At 44.4% G+C, this 26,988-nt stretch overlaps 1 protein-coding gene across 3 annotated transcripts in view; it reads left to right on the plus strand.

Annotated features, from left to right (window-relative positions):
* The window catches only part of CCM2 (CCM2 scaffold protein), a 984,305-nt gene that overhangs the window by 340,142 nt on the left and 617,175 nt on the right, over window positions 1-26,988 (plus strand). For 2 of the 3 annotated variants that reach the window (XM_044062782.1, XM_044062785.1), the window contains exon 4: window positions 26,761-26,940. In XM_044062782.1, coding sequence (XP_043918717.1) covers window positions 26,761-26,940 — 180 coding nt within the window. The remainder of the gene's footprint in view (window positions 1-26,760; window positions 26,941-26,988) is intronic. The other variant, XM_044062784.1, reaches the window with a different exon arrangement.

Consider the following 26,988-nt stretch of genomic DNA (forward strand, 5'->3'; position numbering starts at 1 on the left):
TTGATGAAAACGCCTTTTTCGGAGGTTCTCTCTGAGACGTAAGTTTCACCATCTCCTAAGACTGAAAAACACAAAGAGAAATGGAGTCACTCAGTTCTTACATCTCCGTCAGTTTCAGAACCGAGTCGACACCAAGCTTCTCTGGCGCCTTTGGCACAGACAACCTCAGCACCAGGCTCTATGTTTTCTTCCTCAGTGCCACCTCTAAATTTGACTTTTATTACCTTACCAGCTTTGGCACCATCATCTTTGGTGCTGTCCTTGATCTTGACAATGGCTTAGACTATTATACCTGCTTCGGCACCATCCCCAGACACTGTGCCGATAGCTTATACGGTTCCACAGACAATTACCCCATCGGTTCCAAAGGTTGAACACCTTCCCAGAACCACATATTCTCCAACTTACGACTCTTTTTCGAGGCACCAATTTAGCCCCTTTCTTGAAAGACCTGACTCTCCTTCAGCAGCCTCCTACAGATCCACCAGAAGCCTTTCGGAACAAGATTTAGTGCGGGGTGTGGACCAGCTTCTGGCATCTAGAGGATTGCCCATCCCTGCTAGGTCTTCTGTCCCCTTTGGAATGGAACCTTTCACAGCATACTCACCAGTATGTCCTCCGGCCTCTTCCCAGGCCCCAGAGACTTCAGTATAGATGACCACCCGGGTGCATACCGTCTCTGCTCCGACTGAGGAGGTTCCCCTGTTGGCACCAATTACTCTTGGTGCATTGGTTCCATTGAAACCGGTGCATTTTCGGAGCAGCAATTCGTTGGCACCGTCTATGGCCACAGCTTCACCGACAGCTACCAGTCCTCTCGGAGCTCCTCACCTGGAGGGTGGGCTTCTCAGGGCGGGGTGTGACCCTGGTTCTGAGGTTGTCCTTCTCTGTTCCGGGCTCCCATCCCTCCTCGGGCGGGCCTGCTTTCCAGGTGTTGGAGAGGGTCCTTGCCTCAACAGCCTCACAGTCAGCACCAATGGCATCGACACCAGAACCCCTCTAGCATGCAGCTGTCCCAACCCCCTACTCTAGGATCCCAGGCACGGGAGCCACAAGACCTTCCCTTGAAGGGAATCCTTTCACCGGAGTCCTCCTCAGAAGATCCCACTGGGGAGCCACCCCTGAAGAAACGGTGCAAGAGGAAGCACCTTGATTCCCCTGAGGAATTTATCACTGAGGACATCGATTGTGATGAGGGAGAAGGGTCCCCACGGTCTCCCCCAGAAGACGTTTCATTTGGAGACATTCTCGAAATCCTCAAGCAGAGGGGAGACTGGAAGTCCTCTAGCCCTTCTTCAGGGGAATCGGTATTCTTGCAGGCCTTCCGTTCCCAGCCGTCTACTTCCTGGATGACCCCACCTGCGGATGAGCTTGTAAAGCTGATCGTGCAGCATTCTTGGAAGGCCCCTGACAACGTAGAACCTGTCCTTAGGAGGGCAGACAAAATTTTATCCACCCCTGAAGACCAGCCTAATTGGTCCAAGCAGTTGGTAGTTGATTCCATGGTCGTGGCGGTGGCCACCAAGAGGGAAATGGCAGAGGATGGTTCCACTTTTCGTCCTCCGAACAAGGAGTCTCAGGCTATGGACAGACTGGGGAAGCGGAACTACACTTTAGCAACCTTTGCCATTCGATCACTGAACTGTCTGGCACACTTCACTTGCCTCCAAAGAGACCTAATTTCTGAAATGTCCACCTCTTTGGCGGGGTACTGCCTGATGAGGTGCATGACACTGTTGCCTTGCAGCTGGCTACCCTGGAATCTATCTCTAACTCCTCTATGCACTTGATATCTCACACCACCTAGGGGGGCAGCTCGAGCAGCCGCATCAGGCATCGTCATGAGACGACATGCTTAGATGCTTTTGTGTGATTTCGCAGACCCATTTAAATCTTCCTTCGCCAACGTGCTCGTCTTTGAATCTTCACTTTCGTGTCCCAAAGTACGAGACACACTGTCACGAAGTGAGAAAGACGGAAAGACCTTGTCTGCTGTGTGCATTTATTTTTCCACCCCCCCAGAGATCCTATTCCAGGAACCAGAGGGGAGGAAAATTGTGGCTCAAGAAGTCCCAAGGATCTTTGTGACACTAGTGGTGAGCAAATCCCCCTGGGGCAGAGGGGGCAACTCATCGGGAAGACACTCCTTTTGGGGCAGAGGGGGTCCACATAACCAGGGCGCTAGCGATTCCTTCTCCAGCCGACCCTACCAGCGCTCCTGAGCAGCGGCTCCATTGCTTTCCTCTGGAAGCAGTCGGGGGTCGATTTTCTCTGCACCTACAAGCCTGGCAACGTATCACTACTGATTCATGGGTGCAGAGAATAATATCCAGAGGCTACCGTATCCCATTCGATCTTACTCCCAAACCCATCAAACGAATCCCTAATGTTCCACCCAGTCAGAGGGAGGTAGCAGCCTTCGAAATCGAAAAGCTGCTAAGCAAAAGTCATCCAGTTAGTCCCACCAGACCAGAGAAGGTCTGGTTTTTACTGGAGGTTCTTTTTAGTGCCAAAAAAAGACAGGGGACCAGAGACCAATCCTGGATCTCAGTTTACTGGACAAATTCATAAAACCTCAAAAATTCCAGATGGTCATGGTACAGTCCATCCTCTCCTTTCTAGGGAAGGAACTCTGGATGTGTTCTATAGATCTCCAGGACGTGTATTAACACATAAAGATGGACCAGCGCTCCTGGAGATTTCTCCACTACTGGCTGGGAGCCAATCACTAAAAGTTCAGATTATTGCCATTCGGTCTCTCGACAGTCTCCCGAGTGTTCACCAAATGTATGGCAGTTGTAGTAAATCATCTTCGACTACAAGGATTCCAGGTATTTCTGTATCTAAGATGATTGGCTCCTTACCGCCATGACCAGGAATCTTTTCATCCACAGCCTCTCTTACACTCAAGGCTTTGCTCTTCACTTAGGGATTATGATCAAGAGGGAAAAATCTCAAATGTCCCCAACAAAAACACTGGAGTTTATTGGAGCGATCTTCGACACAAAATCCTGTCAAGCTTCCCTTTCTCCTCACAGGCTCTCAAAAATAAGAAGCCAGGTTCAAGTCCTCCAACAAACTTTTGTACCAGCATGCCTTGTACTTCAACTTCTGGGCTCTATAGCAGCAACCATTACCTTAGTTTCACTGGTGAGGTTGCACATGAGACTAGAACAGTGAGTGACTCCTTTCATCACAATGGTCGATCTTAACCCATCCTCTCGACCACTTGATACGCCTTACACATCCTTGCAAGAAAGAAATGCTTTGGTGGATGAAGCCAGTATCAAATCTTTGGTGTCAACCGTTCTGCCTTCCCCAGCCCAGGGCCACGGTGACCACTGACACTTCCCTGCTGGGGGAGGGGCATTTCCATGTAAAGGCAGTCCAAGGGAACCTGGTCCCCCATGGAGGTCAATTTGCACATAAATGTCCTGGAATTGAAGGCAGTTCTCTTAGCGTTGCAAGCATTCCATACATCCCTCCCTCCCGGGATCATTGCAGTTCAGACAGACAACATGTCAGTTGTCTGGTGTATAAACAAACAAGGTGGAACCAGGTCTTACCCCCTGTGCCAGAAAGCCATGAGAATTTGGCATTGGGTGATAGCTTCCAACCGCTTTCTTATAGCAATGCACATTCCCAGGATTTCCAACCTTTTTGCGGACAATCTGAGCAGGAACATCCTGATGCCTCATGAGTGGTCCCTCAGTCCTATAATAGCAGATCAGATCTTCCGCCGCTGGGGCAGGCCTTGCTGTGACCTGTTTGCTTCCTCTCTAAACAACAAATGCAGAAGCTACTTTGCCTTGATCCCCCCTCAGGGGGAGTCACCGAGGGATACTCTGATGCACGATTGGCCCCCGGGTCTGCTGCATGCCTTTCCCCCATTTCCCCTTATCCCGAAATTCCTCCAGAAAGCTCAAAGGTTGAGAAGCAAAGTGCTCCTCATTGCCCTTTATTGGCCCCGTCAAGTCTGGTTCCCTTTCCTATAGCCTCATCTGATTCACAGCCTTTGGATCCTGGATCAATCCCAAGGTTTGCTATCTGACCATCCGGGACTGATTCACCCCAGTCTCCACAGCCTCAAGCTCACAGCTTGGTTTCTCCACTTCCGATGATTGCCGGGCTACCTGATATTTCATCTCCTGTCCTTGAGATTCTTCTGGCTTCACACAAACCTTCCAGCAGGAAAATTTATTTTAGTAAGTGGGCTAGGTTCTCTACATGGGAAAACGATCATGACGTAGACCCTTTTTATATGCCTATTCAGAAGATCCTACAATACCTGACCACTCTTCTACATGCAGGAGCTTCAGCATCGACAATTACTGTACATTTAGCAGCTATTTCAAATTTTCACAATGGATTCAATAATTCTTCTGTTATGTCACATCGTCTGTGCCAAACTTTCTTGAAAGGAGTATTACATGTTAAACCTCCTGTGAAGACCCCATAGAGCCTTGGGATTTGACTTTGGTGCTTCAGTCGTTAACATCCCCTCCTTTCAAACCTTCTAATTCATGTGATATAAAATTTTTGTCTTGGAAGACTCTACTTCTAGTAGCCCTTACATCAGCAAGAAGAGTATCTGAGTTGCAGGCCTTGAGTGTCAAGAGACCTTACTTGATTTTCCACAGGGAAAGAGTGTCCCTACGTATTGACCAATCCTTCTTGCCCAAGGTCATTTCCGGATTTTCAATTAACCAATCTGTTGACCTGCCGGTTTTCGTCCCTCAACATTCAAATAGAGGGGATATATTTTGCCTGCCCTTAATGTTCATAGGCAACTTCATTTTTACTTGGACAGAACAAAATCTTTCAGAAAAATGGATCAATTGTTTTTGGCCTTTGTGGGACCCGGCCTGGGTAAACCTGTCTCCAAAGTGACTTTGTCTTCCTGGCTTAGAAACGTCATTACCTTTATCTACCATCAGAATAAACTGTCTCTACCTTCTAGAGTAAAGGCTCATTCCACTAGATTGGTGGCTACTTTTGTGTCTTTTCATTCCAGAGCCTCTATGGATGATATCTGCGCAGCAGCCACTTGGGCAAGACCTCATACCTTTATCACTCATTACAAATTGGATTTGAACTCCACAGGGCGAGCATCTTTTGGTTCTGTGGTGCTCAGGAATATCCTTCCTTAGGGTCACCCAGGACTCAAGTAGCTGGGGACTCGGTCCTATCAGTAAGGAATGAATAAAGATTTACAACATCAGATAAAGAAGTTATCTCTTAATCTCTTACCATAATGTTCCATCTGTGTTGTAGATCTTTATTCATTCATTACTTCCCACCCTCCTTCCTCCCGCCTGGACTCCTGGTGGATTTAGGATCTCCTAATTAAGGCATTTGCTCGGACAGAGCTTTCTACTGTCTCTTTTATTATCTCTATAATATAAGGGCGGGCAAACTCGATCTGAAGAGGGGCATTTATGGGTAGATCTTAGCTGAGAGTTTTTGGCTGGTGCGAGCTTGGAAACAGCCGTGTCGGTTCTGAGGACGGAACCGAAGTCCTATCAGTAATGAATGAATAAAAATCTACAACACAGATGGAACATTATGGTAAGCCGTAACTTCTTTTTCGTTATGTATAGTGTAACAAAACACATTTCTCTGTTATATCTAAATAATTAAGTCTAAATTTGGATGCAACATGTACAGCTATCACCCCACTATTGCCTGGAATAGGCTCCCACTAGAAATCAGGACCCTTAGACATCCTAAACAATTTCAGACAGTCACCAAAGAGCACTTTAATAGTCACTGGTCCTGCCACTGCACTCTCCCTCCTTAACATCCCCTATTTATCATATCTTAATGTACTTTCTGCCCTTAATTCATTCATCTCAACAGCTCTCTCTAATCTTCCTTGACTACTCTTGCTACTGTCTTCTAAAATGTATTAAGCAAATTGCCTCAGAGAAGCATTCTATTGTAATTGCCTTGCCTTCATGCAACTACATCATGATAAAACTGGGTTTTTGTAACCGCTTACCCCAAAAACTATACTCGTCTTAATGACATATTTCTTTTTATACATCTTTTATTGACACTGTATAACATTGTATTGCTACTTAATGCCTTGTAGTAATCCTGTAACATTGCTGTTTAATGCTAATTTATAATGAAAATTGCATAATATGTTTGAACTTTTCTCCCCGGGCCTTCGCTGAAAAAAGGCTCTTCAGTTCAGTCGGACAATCCCGGTCAAAAATATAGAATAAATAAATAATAATAAATAAAATATCTGTTATTTACCCAACATACCCACAGGGAGTCAGAGATCAACACACATTGTGCCAGGTAACCAGGGGCCTTTGCCCACCTCTCCACAAAAGCATTGCCTCAACTGCTAGAGGGAACCGCAGTTGTGTCAAGCCTGCTGCACTGACATCAGAAGGTCCTCCATCATGCTAGATGTCATTCAGTCTCTCCTCCATCAGTCTGTTACACCATACAAAATAAAAATACACAGACACACACACATGCATACATACATATACGTTTTACTGGTGAATCATGGAAATTCCTCTGTATCTCCAAAACACATTGTTGAGGACTTTAGCTTAGAGCACCCAACAGTTGCTGAAGCAAGCTCACTGTACTGATGCCAGAAGTCATGTGTTAGTCCTGCTGTTCTCCATCAGTCTGTGTTTTACCACACGCACATAAATATACCATGGTTCTTTATCTGCCTGTCCACAAAGCAGTGGTGCAACAGCTCTAGGGGACCACGGTTGCTAAGGATATTAGCTCAGGGCACCCAAAAGTTGCTGTAGCAAGCCCACTGTACTGACACCTGAAGATTGCCCAACAGGGCAGGTGTCAGCCCAGCTCTACTCCTTTATTCAGAGTTACACCATCCACAATAAATGCACATAGAGACAGACACACGTGCGAGCATACACACACACACACACACACACACACACACACACACACACACACACACCCGATGTGGTAGTGAACCATAACATTTTTCCAACCTACCCACAAAACGATGAAACTGCTTTGGCTTAACACAGCTGGCAATGATCTCAGTTCACGATAATCCACTATGTTTCAATCAAACAAACTGCATTCACACCAGAATCTCTGACACACAGTGTGGACAATATGTGCAGCTCTGATTCACACTTCTCCATTACATTGTCCAACAAAGTAACCAAAAACAGCTTCCACAAAATAGTGTATTAAATAGCTATGTAAAAAAAACAAACAAAAAAACCCCACCACACAGAATGCCACAAAGCCGTATTAAATAAAGTTTAAGCGCTTTCATTCTAAAATATGCTGAACCTCTTCAGAAATGGTTGTAAAGCTGATTTACTCCATATAAAAAATTCTGTGTGGTGGGTTTTCTTTTTTACATTGTTCCACAAAATACACATGTACAACAGACTCGGCATACTGTTGTACTGTCAATCTTCATTGAACTGTCTACAAAATTCTCAACAGCTACTGGGACAGCAACTGTTGCTGATCTCAGCTCATGATAGCCCACCATTGTTGCAGCAAGCCCATTGTGCTGTCGCCATACTCTACCCCAGGGCTTTTTAAATTTTTTACTCTCACGACCCAATTTTCGCAAGAGAAAATTTTGCATGATCCTGGATATATAGGTGTACAAAATAGGTGTACCACTTGTTAGACCATGTTTTAAATTTATTGTTTTGAACATGAAACAAAACATATGAACCAATAATGACACAACTGCCCAATTCAGAACTTTTCAACCATAAAAGGCCACTCAAACTTCTGTCAATACAATCCAACAATATTAGTCAGTATGCACAGTCTCTGTGGAAAAAAATCATCTGAATAATTCCATATTAAAGAGGTCTGTAACTAATGAAAAGGTTGCTAACAACTTTATATTTCAGTGTTTCTTCTACAAATTCAGTGCCTGTTGCCCTTGAAGAATGAAGTACCTATGTTACATTAAAAAAATGGCATTCTGGTAATATTGCAATAGGGAATGGATGGCAAACTGAAAACAGGTTCATAGTTACTAGGCATCTCAAGAGAACTACGCAGTTCTTGTTCCACTCTCTATAATGGACTACATAACTATAAACACAAGGGTAGTTTGTAGCAGGGCAGTCTTTCCAAATAGAGGTAGATGCCAGCAGTTTGCCACTCTTTAGCTAGAAATTAAATTTGACCTGCATGTACTTAGTAACATTAAGAAAACCCACCATGCAGTTTGGGTTTGTAAAAGGCAGATCATGTCTCCTAAACCTGGTAGACTTCTTTGAAGTAGTCACCAAAGCCATAGATGAGGGTAAGGTGGTTCACACAGCCTATCTAGATCTCGCCAAGGCGTTCAACACCATCCCCCACTCTGGAATTATAGATAAACTCACTAAACTAGGTATAAATCCCTATGTCACAAGATGGGTTGCCAACTGGCTTACTGACAAGAACCCACACTGTGAAAGTAGCAGACTCCAAATCAGACTTCAGACCAGTGACAAGTGGAGTATCACAGGGTTCAGTCCTGGGTCCTCTCCTGTTTGGTATCTACTTCTCTGAAGTACAGGCTAACACAGAAGGTTTTGGCTAACTAAATTTGCAGATGACTGCAAACTAGGAGCCATAATCGAAACTCCTAACAATGTGGACATCCTACAAAAGGGCCTCACTGAGACAGATGCCTTGTGTCAAAGCCATGGTCTCAAGCTCAGTGCCAAAAATTGCATTGTCATCCCCTTTGGTAAAAACTCTGTACCCATGAACTACCACATAGGCGGTAGTCTACTTAACACCGAAAGTGTGATGAGACCTTGGGACACAGGTGGACAGTAGTCTCTCCTTTGATAATTACATCGCCACAGTGGTCAGGAAATCCTTCTACGTGGCACACCTCATCACAAAAGGTTTCTCATCCAGAAAAAAAGAGGTAATTGTTCCCCTCTACTCATCACTCATTAGACCCATTGTAGAGTACAGCGCCCCTTTTGGTATGTACCTCACAAGACATCTACAACAACTGGAAAGGCCGCAAAAATACCTCACAAAGAGGATTACTGGCCTCAAACAGATGCCTTACGCAGACCGTCTTAAAAAACTCCAGCTTTACTCCGTCGCATATCGCCTACGCAGAGGCAATCTCTGCCTAACATACAAAGCTATGTCAAACCCAGAGCCATTGGACATGCTCCACTTAAATCCCAATCCCTCCGAGCTACACGCTCTACGGACCTAAACCTGGTCATCACAATAAACAGAACAGGCTGGAGGGATAGATTCCTGTCCCAGAGACTTCCCATACCCTGGAACAGACTACCTATCTATGTCAAACAGAGCTCCTTATTAGCACTCTTCAAGAAAAATCTTGATGATTGGATGGGTAATAGGAAATTCACCCCCAGGATCACTTCTGTGGTTCTGCTTGACAGGGGCACAGGAAAATAATTTTCTTGGGTGGCGAAAGCCAGGGTACCTTTTTGGCTAGGCTTGTATAAGCCCTAGGGCCAATAGCCTAGTACCTTTTATTTTTTATTTTACATTTGTTGACCGGGCTAGTCCAACTGGATACATGTCCATTTTCAGTGGAGGCCCGGGGAGAAAAGCTCCAGTTACACAGCATCATAAAAACATACAAAAACATAAAATAACATTTAGATTTAACATTTATAGATTAAACATTTTAAAACAACATTTTGAAATATCTAAAGAAAAAGTTTGGCAATGGCATTAATATAGAATAATACCTCTCCAGTTAACAAAAATTAGAATAAGACTGAGAAAAAAATGGCTAGAAGAGTTAAAGATAAGAAGTAGTACTCAGGAGAAAGAGTGCAATGAATAAGGAGGAGGGTTAGTTTAAAGAATGGTTAGACGTAGAGATTATGGTTGAGAATGATATTTTGTGGTTGACAGATAGTTAGAGAAAAAAAATGGTTAGTCAGGGTTGGTACAAGAGCATAACCAAAACAAGGTTAAACTCTTTCTGGCTCCAGAAAGTCTGTTCTTCAATTTTTCCCTTAGAACTGCTCTGTTAGGAACCTAAACAGTTTACACCTTCACTAAAAAGTGCAGCACTTGTTCCAATTAGCTTTTTCTTCTCAAAAAGCTCAGCACTTGTCTTATAAGCATATCCCTTGTCTTATAAGCATTCTATTTGCAGGTCAAGCACTCCTATATTATACAAATCTCTCACTAGCAAAACCCCCCAGGAGTGCCCACTTCCCTGCTAAGCCCACTACTTTTCTGTCTCATACCAACTCATAATTCTTTCTAGCATGTCGAAGGGTCAGATGCTGGCGTCCTCTCCTGCCCAGTTGGTGAATCTGGGAATTCTGAGACAATGTTACAATTGCCTCATGTACACGGACAACCCTCTCCTCCTCCCACGTAACACTAACACTTGTGAGAGATGCAGCTATTTAGCCAGACTGGAGGCTGAGCTCTCTCAACTCAGGACTGGCAAGACCAGGCAGGAGGAGAAGGCAACTTCACACACCACAATACCAGTCTCACATAACTCAACCACACCACTGAATCAAACACATAAACACACTAAGACATACTCGGAGGCTCTGAGTAAAAATTTACCTAAACAGCAGAGACCTCCAAAGCAGACACCCAAGCAACTGCAAACTCAATACACCACACAAACAACACATAAACAACAAAAACATACTTGTCATAGGTGACTCCATAGTCAGACACACTGACGTCCCGCTCACCAGACTGAGTAAGGAGAAGGTCACAGTAAGCTGCCTGTCGGGCGCTAGAATCCGCCACATAACGCAAGCACTCAGGTCTCTCAACAGCAGGTACAAGTACGACTCAGTCATTGTCCACGCTGGTGTCAACGACCTGAGAAGTACCTCCTTGGACTACATGAAAAGAGACATTGAGGAGCTCTCTGATTATGTAGCCCAGGCAGGTATGACCCTGACCTTGAGCAGTATTCTACCTTCACCTAGAATGATGCCACAATACAGTGATAAGATGATCAGCTTTAATAATTGGCTTAAATTCTGGTGTCATTCAAAGGGGATCCAATGTCTGTCTGCCTGGGATGACATGCTGGACAAAGCCACGCTGCTTCGCAAGGGACGGCTTGCACCTGTCACCCCTAGGCTTCCAGATATTGGCAAAGGCTCTTGCCACCCCCATAGTGCCTTTTTTAGGCAAGGCTCAAATTCTAAACCTACCACCCTAGAACACAAAAAAAGGAAAAAAACTAAGGGTAATGCTGCTCAATGCCAGAAGTCTCAATCTCAAGATGCACGCACTCGAGGCCCTTGTCAGTATGGAGAACATCGATGTCTGTGCTGTGACAGAAACCTGGTTCAAGGCTCCTGAGAGCACCCCAGCACTATCAGGTTTCACCTCATATCATGCGTTCCAGCCCCAAAATCCGGACAACACCAAGAAAGGAGGGGGGGTGTCCATATTCATAAAGGACACCCACACCTCAAGGTTGGTGGCAACGTACGATGCATCGGAGACCATCCAGGTGCAATTAACCATAGGCAAGACTGCTCTGCAATTTGTAGCATGTTACAGGCCACCCTCTCAAACTCAGGAACCTCACATGGCCTTCCTGAAAACATTGGAGGGGATAAATGTATCTCCAAACACTGTCATACTAGGTGACTTCAACTACCCTAATATAGACTGGGAACACTACTCAAGCCCAAACACTCTAGCCCAAAGGTTCCTGGAGTTCATAAACTCAAATGCCATGGAACAACTAGTCACCATCCCCACAAGAGGAGAAAACATACTTGATCTCATCATCACGAACATGGGATCACAATGTTCAACACCGGAAGTATACCCCTCACTGGTGAGATCAGATCATAAACTAATCTCGCTGGAGGTCCTCATCCCGCCCACCTGAAATAAAAAGACCACAGTGAAAAACTTCTCAAAAGCCGACTTCACACTTCTAAAACTACTGTGGTCTCCTTTAAGGCCCCTGAGCCAGTGGTAAACATTACTCAAACCGCTGAATCACTTACAAATGCCTTCTACCAGCACCTACAGGACTGCATGGATCAGGCAATCCCAAACAAAACTAAGACTCTTTGTATCAAAGGCAAGCGTCCAGTCTGGTGGACCCCAGCCATAAACAAGCTCTACAACAAAAGGAGGAAGCTACTACAAGATAGAGCAAAATCCTTGAAAGGTAAGACACCTTTAATCATTATAAGTAAAAAACTAAGAGCTCTCATAAAATCATCCAAGGCAAATTTTGAGAGAAAAATCGCCAAGGACTCAAAAGACAATCATAAGGCCTTCTTTAGCTATGTTAGAAACCTAGGAGGAAACTCCCAGATATGCTCAGAATTAGTTCAAAATGATGTGAAGATTACTGAACCTACACACATTGCCAACATACTGGCTGACAGGTTCAGTGCAAACTCCCCCAAAAGGAGAGATATCTATACCAGAGGATTGTAGCCCCCCAAACATCTCCAACGCCCAGGTGAGAACTGCTCTCTCCAAGGCAAAAAACACAGCATCCATGGGACCGGATGGTGTCCCCGGCTGTGTGCTCCACGAACTCAGTGAGGAATTAAACCCACAGTTAGGACAGCTGTGTAATCTTAGCCTCACCTCAGGCTACGTACCCAAGGAGTGGCGCACGGCGACTGTGGTCCCACTTCACAAGGGTGGTGCCTCCACCGACCCTGGAAATTACCGTCCCATTAGCTTGACAAGCCTTATCTGCAAAGCCATGGAGAGGATCATAATGGAACTCATAAATAAAGACATAGGGAACTTGCAGACTTTGGATCCAACCCAGTTTGGCTTTGTCAAAGGCAGATCATGCCTTTTAAACTTGGTTGACTTTTTCGAGACAGTCACCAAGGCCATTGATGAGGGAAAGGCAGTCCATACAGCCTACCTCGACCTGGCAAAGGCCTTCGACACAATACCCCACTCAGGTATCATCGAAAAACTCATCAGCTTGAATGTAAACACATACATCACAAGATGGGTTGCAAACTGGCTAAGTGACAGAACCCACAGGGTCAGAGTTGCTGGAGCCATGTCAGACTCAAAGCCTGTCACAAGTGGTGTCCCACAGGGCTCAGTCCTGGGTCCACTCTTGTTCGGCATCTACTTTTCTGAAGTACAAGCAAACACAGGAGGGTTATGGCTGACAAAGTTTGCAGATGACTGCAAACTGGGCCATAGTCGAAAACACATCTGACACAGATATCCTTCAGAAGGGCCTCACAGAAACGGATAACTGGTGCCAGAGCCATGGCCTAAAGTTAAACGCCAAGAAATGCATAGTCATACCCTTCGGGAAAAACAAGGTTACCCCTAGCTACCATATAGGTGGCAATCCACTGAGCACAGAAGAAGTCATCAGGGATCTGGGGACCCAGGTTGACAGTAGCCTTTCGTTTGACACTCATGTTGCTAAAGTAGTTAGGAAAACCTTCTACATTGCCCACCTGATCATGAAGGGATTCGCATCTAGATCAAGGGAGGTCATCGTCCCCCTGTACTCATCACTCATTAGACCTATGATTGAGTACAATGCCCCATTCGGAATGTATCTGACCCGACACCTGCAGCAGCTGGAAAGGTCCAAAAAGTTCCTCACCAAAAGGATAAAGGGTCTCAAAAATATGTCTTATGCTGCCCAACTGAAAGAACTCCAGCTCTATTCAGTCTCATACCGCTTGCTCAGAGGTGACCTGTGCCTGACATATAAGGCCATGTCAAACCCAGATTTGATGAATATGCTTCACCTCAAAAATCTAGATCCCTCAGAACCACAAGGGCGGAGACTTAAACCTTGACACGGTTATTAATAGAACGTGCTGGAGGGACAGATTCATCACCCAGAGACTCCCTATGCTGTGGAACAAAATCCCGGTACATGTGAGGCAGAGCACCTCGCTGGCCTTGTTCAAGAGGAATCTTGACCAATGGATGGGAGATCGCAGATATACCCCAGGGATTACTTCAGTGTCACTGCTTGACAGAGGCACAGCAAAATAATAGGCATAGTTTTATTCTAACTAAAGGGGTGGCGAAAGCCACATAACTATGGGCTAGGCTTATAAATGCCCTTGGGCAGATAGCCTAGTATGAACCTATGAACCTATAACCAGTGATTGGAGAAGAAAAGTTTTAGGTTAGTTTTAAATAGTGAGAAAGAGGTGAGGGTAGTGAGGTCATTAGTTAATTGATTCCATATTTTACCAACTGAGTTCGAGAATAAAGAATCACCTGCTAAGTTATTAGAGAAGGAAGTGTGTATCAACATTTGTTGGCAGAGCAAAGATTCTTCAAGTTATTATATGGTCTTATAAGGGTAGAGAGAATTGGGGTGTTATCGGGTTGGTGTAGGGCTTTGTAGGCGATTATAAGTTGGTTAAATTGTAGTAGGTGCGGTAATTCAAGCCACCCTAGCTGTTTTAGATTCAGACAGTGGTGGGTCCTTTAAGGAGAGTTGGTAGCAAATCTAGCAATATTATTGTATGATCTAGTAAGTTTGTTAAGATTATTTTTAGAAAGATTGGTATATATGGGGGAAGCATATAACAGGGTAGAGATTAAGTGGGTTCTAGCTATTGTGGCTCTGGCTACTGGTGTCAGGAAAGGTTTGATGCGATAAAGGGATCCAAGTTTTTTGTTAGTAGATTTAATTGTGGAATTTGTGTGTGTGTCAATCTTTAGTTGATTGTCAATAGTAATTCCAAGGAGTTTGGTGGTGGGGTCAGGAGCGATAACGGTACCATTGTTAGATGTAAGTGTGAAATGAAGAGGGGACGATAGATGAGAGGGAGTAAAGAGCAGTGATTTGTTTTTTTGGGGGGTTAAGGAGAAGACAGTGGTTGGAGAACCATTGTTCAATAGTAGAGAAGGCTTTTTGTGCGAGATAATGAAGTTCAGTTTGGGATGAGGCAGAACAAATGATAGTAGAGTCATCAGCATATTGAATGCAGGTAGACTGCGGAATAGAGAGATGAAGGTCATTTATGAAAATGGAAAACAGTAGTGGACCTAAAATAGAGCCTTGTGGGACACCTAGAGAGGCAGGAAGAAGGTCGGAAAGATGGTTTTGCCAGAGAACTGCTTGTTTTCGGTTATCCAGATAGGCTGTGAACCAGTTCATGGCAGGATAGTCGAAGGAGAGGGACTTCAGTAGGTGGAGGAGAAGTTGATGATTAACCATGTCGAAGGCTTTAGATTGGTCTACAAAGAAAGCAGAGGATAGAGTATTATTGTTACGATTTTTGTTGATACAGTTGGTAAAGGATAGTAAGGCTGTGGTGGTACTATGAAATGAACCTATGAAAAACTTGGACTGCTTTATAGAAACAAAATTTTAATATCCAGTAAAGCCAGGACAGCACTATCTCATGCCTACCTATTACCAACCCTTCTTTATGGCTCTCAAATCTTCACCAACTTACAGACCTCACTCATTCCTAAACTAGAGTCCACTTACCACAAGGTAGTTAAATTTGCTGCTGAACTACCATGCTCTCATCACTGCTTAACACTCAGAAAACTGAACTGGTTAGAATTTCCCCATAACCTTCTGCTCTCCCAACTTCAGATAATTCATTCTGTTCTGTACCAGCCAACTTTCTGCCCTTGCAGCACCTCTATTATCTCCTCGTACACCCCAGCAAGAACTCTTCAGAGCTCTGAACAGTATCTCCTTTCCAAATACAAACCTAAGATGAACATTGGTAAAAACCTCTACAGCTATTCCCCTGCTGAGAGCTGGAATAAACATCCACTTGACATTCGAAATCTTAGATCCAAACACCAATTCAGAAATGCAGTAAAAAATCACGTAAGCAATAAAACACTGTCAGTGTTATCACTCCCCTGACTGACCCATCTCCTGTCTGCCAACTAGCCCCTCTCCTTTCTCCCTCAGCTTCCTTTCTAATTTCCTATATTTCAGTTCATTATTCCTACATTCCTGTTTCTCTGCCTTGTACCTACATTCTTACTATAGTTGCAAACAAACTCTAACCTAACCACTTTCTCTCCCTCTGCTACTATTTCAGCTCCACTGATTGACATAGGATGTAAGTTGTCATTTGTTTACCCTACTCTGCACCATACCTACTGTACCTTGCCTTGACATGAAAGTAAATTTTTATGTGTTCAACTTTTTATTCTGCAATGTACCTTCTGTACTTGCCAATTTGTAGAATATAATCGCTGCTCATGTTAAACCCACTTTTGTTCATCAATGTAGGAGGCTTTGTTAATTAGCTGTGTACTTTATCAACTTAGTTTTATGTTTTATTGACTATGCAGTTGTGGAGCTTTTCTCCTCGGGTCTCCACTGAAAAAGGGCTCTGACCCAGTTGGATCAACTCAGTCAACAAATGTCAAATAAATAGTAAATACTATTTATCAGTTAAGTAAGTAAACAGAAGCTCAGTCACACACTTTTAAAAATAAATAAATAATACTTTAGATATGAAGCTTTTGCGCTTGTAATTGACTCAGCACAGCTCCTCGTGGTATCCTGTAGAGTTCTACAAGCAGCAGCGAGTGAAAGAGTGACCTTCCATTGATTTATAAGTGTTTTTTTGGCTACTTATTTCCGACTGCTTTTTCTCACCGAAAAGCGAGTTTCTATAACTAAATAAGCTCTGCAAAGTTGCTTTACTGCATTACTGTTTGTTTTCCTGAACTTTTTTGCACTTTTAAAGTTTATTTTTGCTTAAATTAACTGGTAGGCCACACACTCAAGTGCGCTAGCCGATTTAAAGCATTTACTGTTGTTACTGTATCTATTTTCTGCTACTTTGTAAGAAAAAAATATATATATATATATATCCTTGTTTCCCACCTTTACTGAACTAGAATAGTCCAGTCTTCAGGTATTGCTGATCTCTGGGCTGTGTCATAGTTCCTGTGTTGCCCATATCCTTGTTTGGATAGGAGAAAGCTTCTTTGTTCACCAGTGGGAGTGGGGAGCTCTGAGCAGCCTATCTGTCCCTAAAGGAGTAGTTCCAGCCCAGTAACTTGTAGCATATTGGCCGTTTTGGGCCATTTCCTAGCTCTTTGTAACCCCCTGCTATAAAGCCCGCTTTAGTGCGAATTTGTGCATAGAGCAGCATCGGGCAGCGCGGCTTAATCAGGTTTAAACTATTCCCGGCTCCACAAAGTCTGCTCTTCATTTTTTCCCTTAGAACTGCTCGAACTCTCAGTCTAAACATTCTATTCTCAATCTAAAAACCCTGCACTTACTCCTATAAGCATTTTGTATAAGTTAAGCACTTTTTAACTAAAAAAGCACTACATCCTCCTAAAATCTCGAGTACCCTATCCCCCTATAGGTCCTTTCTGATTCAGTTACAAAGCAGTTCCTTATACTATTCTGGCATGTCGAAAGGTCAGTTGCTGGCTTCCTCTCCAGTTCAGCTGGTCAATCTGGGAATCTTGAAGCAGTGTTACAGGAAAAGGTAACCACACACACCACAAATCCAGTCTCACATAGACCTACCACAACTGCAAACCAAGCACATAAACACACAAAAACATACTCGGAGGCTCTTAATAAAAATCTGCCAAAGCAACAGAGACCTCCAAAGCAGGCATCCAAGCAACCACTACCTCAAAACAAAACACATAGTTCACAAAATCAGTGTGCCAAACAGTCACAGTCCTTAAGGCTAAACAACATACCTGATACACTTGTAATAGGTGACTCTATAGTCAGACACACTGACGTCCTGCTCACCAGGCTGAACAAGGAAAAGGTCACAGTAAGCTGCCTGTCTGGCGCTAGAATCCGCCACATAACAGAAGCACTCAGGTCACTCCAAAGCAGGTAAAAATATGACTCGGTCATTGTCCATGCTGGTGTGAATGACCTGAGACGTACCTCCCTGGACTACATGAAAAGAGACATAGAAGAGCTTTCTGATTATGTAGCCCAGGCCGGTATGACCCTGACCTTAAGCAGCATCTTACCCTCACCAAGAATCATGCCACAGTACAAAGACAAAATGATCAATTTTAACAATTGGCAAGTATTGGTGTCATTCTAAGGGGATCCAATGTCTGTCTGCTTGGGATGACATGCTTGACAAGCCACGCTGCTTCGCAAGGGACGGCTTGCACCTGTCACCCCTGGGCTTTTGGATATTGGCAAAGGCTTTTGCCACCCCCGTAGTGCCTTTTTTAGGCAAGGCTCAAAAGACAAACCCACCTCCCTAAAAAACACAAGTAGAAAGAAACTAAGGGTAATGCGGCTCAACGCCAGAAGTCTAAACCTCAAGATGCACGCTCTCAAAGCCCTCCTCAGTATGGAGAACATCAGTGTCTGTTGAGTGACAGAAACCTGGATGTTCATCGTGCATACAGCTGCAGTCATAACAGATGGGTTATCCTGCCGTCAGGCGGGTCCTCGGTCGGCCGAATTCCAAAGTCTAGGTCCGGCGTCGGTTGTCGTCGCTTCTTCCCTGACGTCAGTGCAGCAGGGGTATAAAAGAGGCAGCCGACGCCATTTTCTTCAGTCTTTCTTGCCGCGCGGTGCCTGAAGCAGAAGCAGTTCGCAAGTGCCGGTCGGCCAGCTCCTGAGATTTACGAAAGTATTTCAGCCGAAGTCTTCTTGAAAGCTAAGTACCCCGTTGGGGAAACTTTTCTTGCCTCAGACCGATGTCAGACAAAGTTAATAATTGCATTTCATGTGGGAAGCAAATACCACATAAGGATTTCCACTCTTTCTGTATACCTTGCTTAGGCCCAGACCACTACGTCTTGGCCTGCCGTTTTTGTGCTAGATTCAATAAGCGCACTATTAAGCGTCGGGTGGAGTTCGCCTGTCACTTTTTTGGCAAAAAATGTAATTATATTATGTCGCCGGATACTCCGACTCCAGTTTTGAGCAAAAAACGCAAAGATAAGGACCGACATATGAGGTCCGCGCCTCCTACTGAAACCATGCTAAGGCCGACTACCGGTTCTCCAGTACTCAGCGAGGCACCTACGCAGCCCCTGAGTACCGTTGACAATGCATTACCGGTGTCTTCAGTACCAGAGGTCGCAGGCTCCTCGGTCCCCATTCCTACTACAGACCCCGATGCCACTCCTGGCGGGGAAACTCAGATTTTAGACAGGCCTGCCATTTCTCAAGGGGTCTTCAGGCCTTCCTCCTTCTCTATTAAAGCCTTCACCAAATCTAAAGCAGCCATGAAAACCAAAAAACAGGTTCCTCAGACCCCCTCTCAAGGCACCATGCCTAAAAAACAGATGCTTAAAATGGCTGAGGATTTGATTACTCTTATCAGGGGTTCTCAACCCCCCTCTGACAAAAGGCCCAGACTAGAGGAGGACTACCCTTCCTCAGATCAAGCTTCTATTACCTCAGAACTATCTGAGGACCAGGATTATGCCTATTCTCCATTTGAAGACTCTGATGCAGAGGAGTCTATTCCCTCGGTCTCCCCCCCCTGAAGACTTCTCTTTTGGGGAAACCCTGCATACGCTGAGGGAACACTTTCACTGGGAAGGCCAAGATTACTCAGATTCCAAGAAAAGGCTCAGGGAATTTCTTCTGCTCCCCCCAGCATAGGCCTCTGGCTATCCCTCCTGTTTTAGATATATTGGATGATGTGTACACAGAAGCCAGCCTTAATCCAAATTCTTTGTCTCCAGCTCCTGTTAAACCAGACAGGTATTACCAGGTTCCTGATTCTCACCAGTTCCTATATAAAAGCCATACTGCTGATCCAGAAACAATTTCACAGGGTCCCAAGGGAATTAAGGCTTCTACTGCTAAAAACCCATTACCTTCAGAGAGAGATTCCAGAGCTTTAGAAAGGTGGGGGAAAAAGGTGTACACCTCGGCCACTTTAACCATGAGGGCATTAAACTGTCAGTTCCATATGTTAAAGTATCAACAGTTTTTGATATCTCAGCTGAAAAGCAAGATGACACAACCAGAACAACCAGATTTAAAATAGTTGCAGGATTTGTTGCATGGAGCAGAGCAAGTGGGTAAACATACCTTGCAGTGTGGTTTTGATGCTTTTGAGGCCTCATGTAGAGCTGCTGTTACGGGTTCTGTTATACGTAGGCATGCTTGGCTCAAAGAGCAAACCTTGCCAGATCATGTCATAGCTAAATTATTAGATGCACCTCTTCAAAAAGATGTATTGTTTGCTGTTAAAGCTGAGGAGGTGCTAAAGAAAATGGAGGAAGAAGTGAAATCAATGCAAACAGTAAAAGATTTCCTGCAGGTACAGCCTCCACATTTCAGCAGAAACTGGCCTTCAAAAAATTGGTCCTTTCCAGCCACGGACAGACCTCAAAGGGGCAGATACAGGCACCCTAGGGGTAGAGGGCAACCTCTCAAGAATCTTTCATAGCCAGACAGTGGCAAGCACCAACCCCAAGAAGTGGAGAAGATAGATCACAGTCTTTTAGGAAACAGACACAATGACTTCCCCCTACACCTGCCAAGCAAAGCTTTAATGGCAGCACCTTTGGGTGGAAAACTGACATTATTCTCAAAAAATTGGCATATTGTTACAAAAGACAAATGGATTCTGGACATTATAGACAGAGGCTACAGGTTCCACTTTCACACTCTACCAAAAATTAGAGGCATGCCAAACCTGCCACAACATCAAAGGGCAGAGGCACAAAAACAAATTTCAGCTCTCATGGACATGAAAGCAATTCAAGAGGTACCTGCAAAAGAACAAGGTCAAGGTTTTTATTCTAGACTATTCCTGGTACCAAGGAAAGACAAAGATTGGAGACTTATCTTAGACCTATCCATCCTAAACACATATCTACAGGTGCCAAAATTCAAGATGCTCACATTACAGCAGCTTCTTCCCATGCTGGGCAAGGAGTCTTAGCTGGTAACATTGGACCTCAAGGAGGCATACCTGCATGTCCCTATCAGACAAGATTGCAGAAGATACCTCGGATTTCTTGCAGGTTCATCCCATTACCAATTCTCTGCATTGCCCTTTGGCTTATCTACTGCGCCCAGAGTGTTTACAAAATGCCTGGCATCAGTAATCGCCTTCTGCAGACTACAAGGGATACAAATCTACCCATATCTGGACGACTGCCTGATCCAAGCGGACAGCAAGGACATACTACTGCAGCACCTGGCGTTTGTAATAAAGCTGTTGAACTTCCTGGGATACACAGTCAACAAAAAGAAATCAAAACTAATACCCTCTCAACAAATAATTTTCCTGGGTGCCAGCTTGGATACAACCACCCAGATGGCCTACCTCACGCCAGACAAGCAAGGGCAACTGTCTCAATACTTCAGAAAAATGGCAACTTACACCAGGCTAACTGCAAGGAAAGTCCTGCAGGCTCTGGGATTCATGGCATCTTGCATCCTACTAATCCCATGTGCAAAGCTGCATATGAGGAAACTTCAATGGTACCTGAAAAACTTATGGTCTCAACACAGCCACAGCTTGGAAGCAATTATACCACTCATTCCATGCCTTCAAAAGGAATTTTTGTGGTGGACTCAAGCTTGCCAAAGAAACACAGGTCTTCCATTCTGTGTACCTCAAGCAACTCAAATCATCACTACAGACGCCTCAGACTACGCCTGGGGAGCACACATGACGGATCAGTGCATTCAGGGAAAATGGACCCGAAAGAGAAGCACCTTCACATCAACCAAAAGGAAATGCTAGCCGTGCAAAAGGCTATTATGACCTTCAAAGACCTACTGCATCCAGGCCAGCTATTGATAAGGACAGACAACACCACAGTGATGTGGTACATAAACAAACAGGGGGGAACTCATTCATACCCCCTGTGCAGGCAAGCCATGACCCTATGGAACACAACACTGGAACTGCAAATTCAACTACAGGCACAATTCCTGCCAGGGAAGGAAAACACACTGGCAGACAGCCGAAGCAGAAATATGACAGATCCACACGAATGGAAGTTGCATCCTCAAGTTTTCACAAAGATAACTCAGGCATGGGGACAACCAGACATAGATCTCTTTGATACCCACAGAAATTGCCAGTTGAAAAAATTTTGTTCAAGGACCTACCATCCACAGGCCTGGAAAGTGGACGCACTTTCCTTCAATTGGGCAACATTGACAGTCAATGCCTTCCCACCTCTTCCTCTGCTTCCCAAAGTTCTATTAAAAGGCAGAGCAGAGAGGCCGAAAATGATTCTCATTGCTCCAGACTGGCCAAGACAACACTGGTATCCACTCCTGAAGAGCCTGACACATTCCCCACCATGGATCCTACCTCTGGTCCCTCTTCTGCTGTCCCAGCACAACTACAAAACCCTTCACAGCAATCTCAAAACTCTAAATCTAGCTGCATGGAGAATTCCTTGATTTACCAACAGTTTCTCCTCTCCAAGGAGGTGCAGGATGTCATCTTGGAGGCCAGAAGACCTTCACTAGAAAGGCCTACTCCACCAAATGGAAACGATTTTGTGCCTGGAATCAGGAAAAGGGACAGAATCCTCGGCTAATAAATATACCTCAAATTTTACAGTACCTAGCTGATATGTTACACAGTGGGCTTTCCTTCTCCTCCATCAAGATCCACACTTCAGCCATTTCTGCACAATACAACACAGATCCTCCTTTATTCTCTCTCCCTCTCTTAAGGCAGTTCCTCAGAGGGGCAAAGAATATAAAACTCCCAAGAAAACCACCAGTCCCTGCTTGGGACCTCAACTTCGTACTGGAAAAACTGACCTTTCCTCCCTTCGAGCCAGCTTCTTCAACAGAGTTACAGTACTTGTCATGGAAAACAGCCTTTCTTCTGGCTATCACCTCAGCACGCAGGGTTTCGGAGCTACAGGCCCTCATGGCTGTGCAACCATTCATCATTTTCCATAAGGACAGAGTTTCCTTACGAACCAACCCCTGTCATTATGCATCACTTCTGAAACAGTCTAACATATCAGTCCCCACTGTGGTATATCTGCTACATACAGACTATATGGTTACATTACTTTTGAGACAACTGGACAGTATATCATAGCAAATAAGTGAATTTATTGCATCAGAATTTGTATTTCCTTTTCTCCTTTTTTGGATTCTTGTAGAGCTGCTATTGCTGCTTTCATTGTACAATGGGAGACGCTGCTGACTTCTGGGATAGACCTAAATCATTCTTCTCCTGTTCATAGGTTGATACTAGGCTATCTGCCCTGGGGCATTTACAAGCCTAGCCAGAGTTTGTTTGGCTTTCGTCACCCTTTTAAATGAGTTTACTATACCCTTTTAAGGTTAGTTTACTGTGCCTCTGTCTAGTAGTGACACAGAGGTAATCCCCGGGGTAAACTTACGATCACCCATCCACTCGTCAAGATTCCTTTTGAAAAGAAGCAGTGAGGGGCTCTGTCTGACATGGACTGGGATTCTATTCCAGAGTGTTGGGAGTCTCTGGGTTATAAATCTGTCCCTCCAGCTTGTTCTATTAATTCTGTGCTGGGGTTTAAGTCCCTCGAGCACGTAGCTCTAAGGGATTTGGATTTTCTGAGGTGGAGCATGTCCATTAAATCTGGGTTTGACATGGCTTTATACGTCAGGCACAGGTCACCTCTGAGTAGGCGGTATGCAACTGAGTATAGCTGGAGTTTCTTTAAACGGGCAGCATAGGTCATTTGTTTGAGTCCCTTGATCCTCTTGGTGAGGTACTTTTGGGGTCTTTCCAGTTGCTGCAGGTGTCGAGTTAGGTACATCCCAAATGGGGCATTATATTCTATTATGGGCCTTATGAGTGATGAGTAGAGGGGCACAATGACCTCTCTTGATCTAGATGTAAACCCTTTCTTGATAAGGTGGGCTATTTCTGACCACTTTGGCGACGTGATTGTCAAAGGAAAGATTGCTATGCACTTGTGTCCCCAAGTCCCTAATTACTTCTTCCGTGCTTAATGGATTATTTTTATTTTATTTTTTATTTTACATTTGTTGACCGGGCTAGTCCAACTGTATATATTTCCATTTTCAGTAGAGGCCCGGGGAGAAAAGCTCCAACATAGCACAAAATGAAATATACAATTGTATAACAAATAAAATAATAAGTATATGGAATAAAGAAGAAGGTTATTAAAAAGTACAATACTAAAAAGGTGAGTATAAAGTCATATATCAGTCATGTAATCATAAGATAAGTGAAGCTACACTACAGTTCATTGTAGTTAACATAAATAGTTGTGGTTATATAAGTTTACAATGACCAGATTTTAGCATACAGAGAGGTATGTAGAGTATGATTATGATTACCACCTATGTGGTAATTTGTGGGCACTTTGTTTTTCCCAAAGGGGATGACTGTGCACTTTTTGGCATTCAACTTCAGGCCATGGCTCTGGCACCAGTTATCCGTCTCTGTGAGGACCTTTTGTAGGATGTCCGTGTCAGTTGGTGAGTCAATTATGGCACCCAGTTTGCAGTCGTCTGAGAACTTGGTCAGCCATAGTCCTCCCGTGTTACCCTGTACCTCAGAGAAATATATACCGAACAAGAGAGGTCCCAGGACTGAGCCTTGTGGGATGCCACTAGTAACTGGTTTAGAGTCTGACATGGCTCCCGCAATTCTGACCATGTGGGTTCTATCCTTGAGCCAGTTTGCAACCCATCTTATGACATAGGGGTTGATGCTTAAGCTGGAGAGTTTATTTATGATGCCCGAGTGGGGTATTGTGTCGAAGGCTTTTGCGAGGTTCATGTAGGCTGTATGTACTACCTTCCCTTCATCTATGGCCTTGGTGATTGTCTCAAAGATGTCAACCAGGTTCAGGAGGCAGGATCTGCCCTTAACAAAGCCAAACTGGGTAGGATCCAGCGTCTGCAGGTCCCCAATGTCTTTGTTTATGAGCTCCATGATGCTCCGCTCCATAGCTTTGCAGACCAGGCTAGTCAAACTTATGGGGCGGTTGTTTCCAGGATCTGTTGAGTCACCGCCTTTGTGGAGTGGGACCACTGTAGCTGTACACCATTCCTTGGGTACATATCCTGTACTAAGGCTAAGGTTGAACAGTAACTTTATATGTGGTTTTAGCTCTTCTTGGAGCTCGTGTAGGACGCAGCCCAGGACACCGTCTGGTCCCATTGATGCTGTGTTTTTTGCCTTGGAGAGGGCAGCTCTTACCTGAGCATCTGAGATGTCGGGGAGGCGACTCTCTGCTGGGATAGATATTTGATCTTTAGGAGGGATTGGGAGGGGAGTTTGCACTGAACCTGTCTGCCAGGATGTTGGCTGTGTCTGTGGGTTCAGTGTATTTTTTGTCATTTTGGATTAACTCTGAACATATCTGGGAGTTGCCACCCAGGTTTCTAACATAACTAAAGAAGGCCTTGTGATTATCTTTGGTGTCTTGTGCAATTTTTCTCTCGAAGCTGGCCTTGGATGATTTTATGAGGGACCGTAGTTTTTTGCTAGTACTGATCAGAGCTGCCTTCCCTTTTAGGGATTTTGCTGTATCATGTAGTAGCTTCCTCCTTTTGTTGTAAAGCTTATTTATGGCTGAGGTCCACCAGATTGGATGCCTGCCTTTGGAGGATTGGGTCTTGGTTTTATTTGGGGATAGCATGATCCATGCATCCCTGTAGGTGTCCATAGAATGCATTTATAAAGGTTTTTGCAGATTTGGCTGTAGTTTCCGCTGGCCCGGGGGCTTTGAAGGATGTCACCTCAGTTTTGAGAAGTGTGAAATTAGCTTTTGAGAAATTTTTCACTGTGGTTTTCTGGGCTGGGGGTGAGGACGGGATGTGCATGTCCAGTGAGATTAATTTATGGTCCGATCTTGCCAATGAGGGGTATACTTCTGGTGTGGAGCATTGAGTCCCCATGTTGGTGATGATCAGGTCCAGTATGTTTTCCCCTCTTGTAGGAGTGGTGACTAGTTGTTCCATAGCATTTGAGTTTATAAATTTAAGGAACCTTTGGGCTAGGACGTTGAGGCTTGAGTAATGCTCCCAGCCTATGTTTGGGTAGTTGAAATCATCAAGTATAATGGTGTTTGGAGAGACGTTCATATTCTCCAGTGTTTTCAGGAAGGCCGAGTGAGGTTCCTGTGTTTGTGAGGGTGGTCTGTAGCAGGCTATAAACTGAAAGGCAGTTTTGCCCACTGTTAGTTGCACATGGATGGTCTCTGCTGCTTCATGCAGTGCCACTAACCTGGAGGTGTGAGTATCTTTGATGAATATGGATGCTCCCCCTCCTTTTGTGGTTCGGTCCGAGTTTTGGGGCCGAAAAGCATGATAGGTATAACCTGGTAGTGCTGGGGTGCTCTCGGGAGCCTTGTACCAGGTTTCTGTTACTGCACAGATGTCGATATTCTCCATACTGAGGAGAGCTTCGAGTGCGTGCATCTTGAGGTTTAGACTTCTGGTGCTATCTGGGGAGGAGGCAGAAAATTCCCATTTCATCTTCATACTCATGGCCTTAAGCACCCTATCCATCTCCCCCAACCCCAGAGTCAAATTAAGGGTTTGTAGCTGATGACACAAATGAATTATTGAATTCCCCTTTACTTTGCATTTACCAATAGAGATCAGTTGTAAATTAAAACAGTTATCTTTTCAGTTTATTTAATACTTTTTGAATTATTGATCTAACATTGTTAGTTTGTATAGTGAGAGTTAATGTGTTACCATTTCTCTTTTGTGAGTGCACTGAGAATCATTAGAATGGTGTTAAGGCGCTGCTTTTCACATATGAAGTAACTTCTGTATAAATGCAGTTAGCTAATTTCTATGTTGCTTTCTTAATGCAGCACATATTCTGAGTTGTAGTTTTGTTTTTTTGTCAGCAGCCTGGATTAGTATCACCATTCAAACGTGTGTTCCTGAAAGGTGAGAAGGGCCGGGATAAGAAAGCTCAGGAGAAAGTAACGGAGCGCAGGCCTCTGCATACAGTTTTGTCTTCCTTGCCTGACCGCCGAGTTGAACCAGATGTATTATTAAATGACTACATTGAAAAAGAAGTAAAGGTAAGCACAGATGGTACTCTTTTTTTTTTTCTAAAACACTTCATGCAT

This window comes from Protopterus annectens, chromosome 2.part1, assembly GCF_019279795.1.
Source record: "Protopterus annectens isolate FY-2018-M chromosome 2.part1, PAN1.0, whole genome shotgun sequence".
NCBI classification, from domain to species: Eukaryota; Metazoa; Chordata; order Ceratodontiformes; family Protopteridae; genus Protopterus; species Protopterus annectens.